Source organism: Limulus polyphemus, unplaced genomic scaffold (genome assembly GCF_000517525.1).
Source record: "Limulus polyphemus unplaced genomic scaffold, Limulus_polyphemus-2.1.2 Scaffold199, whole genome shotgun sequence".
Lineage (NCBI taxonomy): Eukaryota > Metazoa > Arthropoda > Merostomata > Xiphosura > Limulidae > Limulus > Limulus polyphemus.
The window spans coordinates 156,507-163,147 of record NW_013665809.1 but is presented as its reverse complement, the minus strand read 5'-3'; the positions used below and the strand labels follow the sequence as shown (position 1 = coordinate 163,147).

Here is a 6,641-nt window from a genome sequence, read left to right as displayed (position 1 = left end):
AATAGTGGAATTAACCGTCACATTATAACGCCCCTACAGCTGAAAGGACGAGCATGTTTAGCGTGACGGGGATTCGAACCCGCGACCTTCAGATTTCGAGTCGAACGCCCTAACCACCTGGCCATGCAGGGCGATATTTTATGTGAATCTGTACGTGTAACTAGGATTCTGGACTGAAAGATCATGTAACACTTACATCATATATGAAGTTATGAAAGTGTATTTTCTGTGTGTACATAACTACACTGGAACTGGTCTTATTGTGTTGGAAAGCAGCATATAATAAAATACACATTATGAATATTTTCCCTGTGGATTAAAGGGTTACTAACGTTGAGTTGAAGGTGTTGATTTAGTGGAGATTAGTATGCAATAAATACAATATTTTCTTTTGAAAAAAATAGAAGTCTCAGAAGTTCACATCCTTTTGAGTGTAAGACTTAATTGGTATTTTAACATTTAAATATATTACAGCATCATATCAACGAAAAATTGTGACAAGTGGCATTAACGTCTTAAATTTCACAGATCAATCTGAAAATATTTTAGGTTAAGTAAAAAACAATTTAAAAACAACTAAAACTCAGCTTCTCAAAGGGATATTAAACATATATATATAACCATATCAATGTTTAAATATTTTCTTACTTATACGGAAATATAAAAAAACAACAATCTGATGACAACCTAAGAAATAGCTATAAAAATACTTATGTACTCAAACTTAGGATTGTCCGTGTGGAACGCCCAATCTGGCATGAAATGGTAACACCATGCGCATGCGTCATACTCATATATATCTTTAATATAGAATCCTCTCTGATTCCGACATTTTACAGATTCCTTTGGCATATGAGTAGTGGTGGTGGGCTTCAATTCCCGTTCGGCACGTAATGAATCCCACTGTGCGGTCACAGACATCATCCGTTCCTCATGCACGCTTGGAAGTTCTGCAGAAGACGATCCCCACTGTTCAGACGTCACACTTGGAGGATAATCCACTGTCTGTTCAGTGTACGCACAACCAAACTGTGGGAAAATGTGAACAATTGTTAGAAACCATCCTCGATAATTCTCGTCGAAAACCACACACGAAATTATACAACTTTCACACAAGAGTAACAACACACACATTATCCTATTTTTTTAATTGAAATAATTACGTCTCTTAAAACTATACATCTTCAGGTAATTCAGGACTTGTCATCTTTTATCATAGGGCGTGTTCCTAAGTACTCCAATGATTGTATTCCACTTGTTTCTATATAGCTATTGTCCGACTTTAGAAATAAATTACTGTTGTTTGTAGTTAAGCACAAAGCTACACGATAATCTATCTGTGCTCTGCCCACTACGAGCATCGAAATCATGTTTCTAGCGTTGTAAGTCCTCAGACATACCACTGTGCTACTGGGGGGAGGCTATTGAAAGAGAATCGTGTTTCAGTCATTTTTGTCTTTCTAAAATTACACTGGAAAAAGGTTTATCGTTAAAAACAACCACTAGATGGCCAATTTTCTCAGGTCACGTCATTCTCAATTTTATCATAAAAAACAAACACACAACGTTTTTTTTTTCACCCAAATTTAACAGCCATTATCCTCTTACGTCTAGGATCGATCTCGCTTCACTTAACATGTCGGACACTTTGCGGTCATGGGTACGTTATAAGAGTAGCGATCAAAACCCTCTCTTCGATTAGACTAGCCCACAAGTTGGCGGAAGGTGGTGTTGACTAGCTGCCTTCACTCTAGTCAATCACTTCTAAATTAAGAATGGCTAGCGAGGATAGCCCTCTATTAGCTGTGTGCAAAATTCAGCAAACAACTCTTACGTCTGTATGAGCTCTCCATTTCTGTATAAGCCAATTTAAATAGATTAAATTATTTTTTATTTATTTTTTAATTGAATAAAAATATCAAGAAATGAAGTTATTTAATTTTACTATAACTCCTCCGGCCAAGAATTATATGTCTCTTATTGAGCAAGATTGGCACAATTTTTGTCAAGCAACATTCTAAAGACAGAAATACGTTCGTTGTCCTCAAGATGATACTTATTCACTAAATATGAAACGTTGTTTTCTCAGCACTACTTAAACCACAGGAGGTTTAGGCCTGACATCCTGTAGATTTGACACTTCTCCAATCCTAAACCTGGAAATTTTAAATACGACTATACCATGGGTTTCAGCTATTATTTAATGCTTAGATAATACGAAGCTATATGGCAAAATAAAGCAGCCTTTTTGTATATTCTGAGGTTGGTCTTTTTGTTTCCTATAAAGTTGGAAATGTTTATTTTTTCTGTGGCATTCTAAACTGTGTTTATGTAGGATGAGTATTCAAAGCTTCGGTCAGTATCATAGTTTTAATTTAAGTTTATTTAACCTAATAATAAAGCTATTTATATGCTAATATACAAAGTTTCGGAAATATGAAAAACGCAATAAATTAACATACATAACAGCTACGTTTAGATGTTATTCTAACAGAATATAAACTGTACGAAGCGCATTTTTTAGACGATAAATAGTTGAACAGACTACAATAACCACGCAGTGCATGCTTCGATGCCAAATGAAGCGAGCGCGTCTCGAAGAGAGTTCATGTTTAGACGTCATACTTGAATAAATTGCCACCTATAAAGGACACATCTTTAGATGCTTTACTTATACACACTCAGTGGTAAGTCTGAGGACTAATAATGCAAAAAATCAAATTTTGATACCCTCGGTAGGCAGAGCACAGATAGCCCATTGTGCAGCTTTGTGCTTTTGGACATAATACAGCTCGCACAGAGATCAAATGTGTAAACGCTATACCTGAATACACCACATCTATGTGAAACACATAGTGGAAATTTACACATAACCGGTCTTAATTTTGAGCTCATAGACAAGAGGGAAGACAGCTAGTCAACAACACCCATCGTCAATCCTTGAGCTCAGAGACAAGAGGGAAGACAGCTAGTCAACAACACCCATCGTCAATCCTTGAGCTCATAGACAAGAGGGAAGACAGCTAGTCAACAACACCCATCGTCAATCTTTCAGCTATACTTGTCTGAATGAGTAGTTGGATTTGACTGTCACCCTTTTAAAGCACCCACCACCCTAAAAGTGCGGGGCGCGTTTTTAAAGAACCGTACGCTAACCACTATTATATTAAAGTAGAGCTACAGAAAAGGCTATCTGTGTTCTGCCCACCACGGGTATCGAAACCCGGATTCTAGCGTTGTAAGTCCGCAGACATACCTCTGTGCCACTGGGGGCCAAAACATTGTTAGCATACCACCTACTGGAATAGACTAACCTTTGGATTAATTTATCCGTAATTAAAGTTTAGAGATAAAAATATTGTTAACATACCAAACTACTGAACAGTCCAACCTTTAAGTTAACTATCTGTAGTTAAAGATTAAAGAACAAAATATTGTTAACAAAGTAGCTACTGGAACAGACCAACCATTAGGTTAACTTTCCAAAGTTAGTGATTAAAAATCAAAATATTGTTAACATACCTGCTACTGGAACAGACCAACTATGAGGTTAACTTTCCAAAGTTAGTGATTTAAAAATCAAAATATTGTTAACATACCAGCTACTGGAACAGACCAACTATGAGGTTAACTTTCCAAAGTTAAAGATTTAAGATTAAAATATTGTTAACATATCAACTACTATAACACTGACTTGCTTTTCGGTAAATGATATGCGATCTGTGCCTGTTTAAATGGCCGACTAAGTCAATTGTGCATGCCAACGGGAAATCCTAAAAAAGGGAAACTACCAACAGATACCCCATTATTTCCGTGAAATACTCATATAAAATATCTGCATTTTGTCAGAACTTTAAATTACTAAAAAAAAGATTGCCCCACAGATATGATTCTTAAGTAAAAATACAGCGAAAAAAAACATTCTAATTGCGTCAAGCTGAACCAACCATGGCCCACTAGATAACTTGCACAAAACTGTGGATACGATGATTCGTGGCTCGTGACTTGTTGCCGCAAAAAAAAAAACACTTCTCACTTTGGTGGCATGGTTGCAATATAAGACTGACGTTCGAATCAGACTAAACTAGTTGAAGATGCTGTTGAATAGCTGCTCCTCCTCTGACCTACGAGTTCAAAGTTAGACACAAATACGCAACATTATGGTATAAATCAAACGGTATAAGTTACACAAGTGTCTTATTCCCAGTTTTAAAGTTCTAATACAATGCGTAATCAATTACCTTACCTAATAACTGGAACTATTGAATTTATCTTTCCCGAATTAAGTATATTTAGCCGAAGATACGAACTAGTAAACAGCACCCACCGCCAACTCTTCGGTTGCTATTTTCTGATAGAATAGTGGGATTTGACTGTCAATCAAATAGCGCAACAATGACACCAAAATGTGGAGTTTTTACGGCAACAGGACGCGAACCATGAACCCTCAGATTCACAGTCCAAATACGCTAACCACTGCACCACTTCTTTTAATTTTAATCTTTTCTAACAAGAACTGTTTTTAGCGGGTGTTTGTTTGTTTGTTTTGAATTTCGCGCAAAGCTACACGAGGGATATCTGCGCTAGCCATCCCTAATTTAGCAGTGTAAGACTAGAGGGAAGGCCGCTAGTCATCACCACTCACCGCCAACTCTTGGGCTACTCTTTTACCAACGACCGTCACTTTATAACGCCTCCACGGTTGAAAGGGCGAGCATGTTTGGTGGGACGGGGATTCAAACCCGCGACCCTCAGATTGCGAGTCGAGTGCCCTAACCACCTGGCAATGCCGGGCCAGTTTAGCGGGTGAAACCATCCCATAAGAACTTATTCAATGAAACTTTCACGAAGGGTGTTAGGACATGTCTGTTATACAAAGATCTCATTAAGTACAGCAGAACTTGATAGTAGGGATAGTAATGAAACAAAATGGCGGCCGTAAAAATCGCCCATTTAAAACCACCTTTAAAGTGTCTGACAATTAAAAATGACTATTTTACAGTATTTGCTGAGCAAAATTAGAATGTATTGTATTTATAAAGCCGTCTAAATCGCTATATACGGAGTGAATCAACATTTCACTATTTCAACGAATTTTCATCAAAGTAGCTATGTATGTGACTTATCGAAACAAGTGTGCAGAAAAAATGACGAACCTTATCGCTCTAATTATTCCACAGAACTCTTCCGTCTGGGGTCCCAATGATTCCTTTCCTGTACTGAAAAGGATACTATTATATATATATATAGATAGATAATGGACGGTGCGCTACTTTGGGCACATAATCAGATTTGAAGGGAGGTTGGTAGAGTAATAAAATCGAATCGGGTATACGCGCGCCCCACATTTGGTATTACTGCCACATGAAAACATAACTAATAAAAAGAAAACAAACAAGTATTATAATCTTTTTAAATTTAATAAAGACAAGTAGGGATCAATATGTACGTTACCTAGCTAGCTATAATAATATAGAAAGTTTGGTGTTACAAAACGTTTTGTAAGAAGGAAATCAAAACTACAAAAACCGAGTTACTTAAAATTTAAAAACTTTTATTAATACTTCTCAGACTAACATAATTACAGCGACTTGTCAAAGTAATGATTTTTTAAGTACTTCAATTTTTGTAGTTTTGACTTTCTTGTTTCAATACTTTTTGTAGCATTAATTCTTTCTATATTGCTATAGCTAGGTTGCGTATATATCGACCCATGCTTGTCTTTATAAAATTATTCATTTTTATTATACTTGTTATATATATAAATGAAAGAGGCCAACATTCCCGGGCGAATGCAACATATCTCCCCCACGCAATCCCAACATGAACAATTTTGATGCCAGAAAAATCGCGAAAAACACAGACATAATCGAAAAAGTATCTTATTACCAAATCCCCTGTAAGTTGGTTGACCTTCACGTTAATAGTTCACGGAACTAAAATCCCAAATTGTGCTTTCCTCGCTGAAAAATTTAGCAAAAGACAAAAATTATTAAATTGTATTTATTTATGTTTGGAGCCTTCAAAAAGTATCTTTGTACTACATACCACGTAAATTGGTCGTAATATGGTTAAGTAATTGGCCAAACCCCCTAAAATTATGGGTTTACTTAACCATTTGACCCCTTAAAGTGACAAAAGGGGCATATCCAATATTTTTGTATGTATAGGTATGGAACCTGTACAAAAGTAACTTTTTACCAAATTCCACTTAAACTGGACGAATTACGGCGGAGAAATTGTCAAAATAACCTTAAAATTATGCTTTTTGTGGTATCTGGACTCCCTATAGTTACACAAAAATGGTCGAGTATTTATTTTTGTCAATTTGTAGGATTTGTAAAAAAAAAGTATTTTTTTTACCAAATCTCATGTAAATTGGTCAAAATATGGCCGAGTAGTTGACTAAAACCTCAAAATTATGTTTTTTTGTGAACTCTGACACTCTACAAAAACTCAAAATGGAAAAATTCAACTTTTTGTATATGTCAATGGGTTTGGCGCTTGAAAAGTTATATTTGTGCCAAATTACATCTTGGTTTCTGTAAATATGACCACACAGGAGCCTAAAATATACATTTTTGGGTTGTTTGACTTTTGACCCTATAAAACCTTTAAAAAAAGGTCTAAATCAAACAAAT

General features: G+C 36.0%; 1 protein-coding gene across 10 annotated transcripts in view; it reads right to left on the bottom strand.

The window, feature by feature from the left end:
- Positions 1-6,641, bottom strand: part of LOC106478314 (calcitonin gene-related peptide type 1 receptor-like) — a 164,918-nt gene that overhangs the window by 48,080 nt on the left and 110,197 nt on the right. For all 10 annotated transcript variants that reach the window (XM_022381897.1, XM_022381895.1, XM_022381901.1 and 7 more), the window contains one exon: positions 719-1,029. In XM_022381897.1, the coding sequence (XP_022237605.1) occupies positions 719-1,029 (311 nt within the window). The remainder of the gene's footprint in view (positions 1-718; positions 1,030-6,641) is intronic.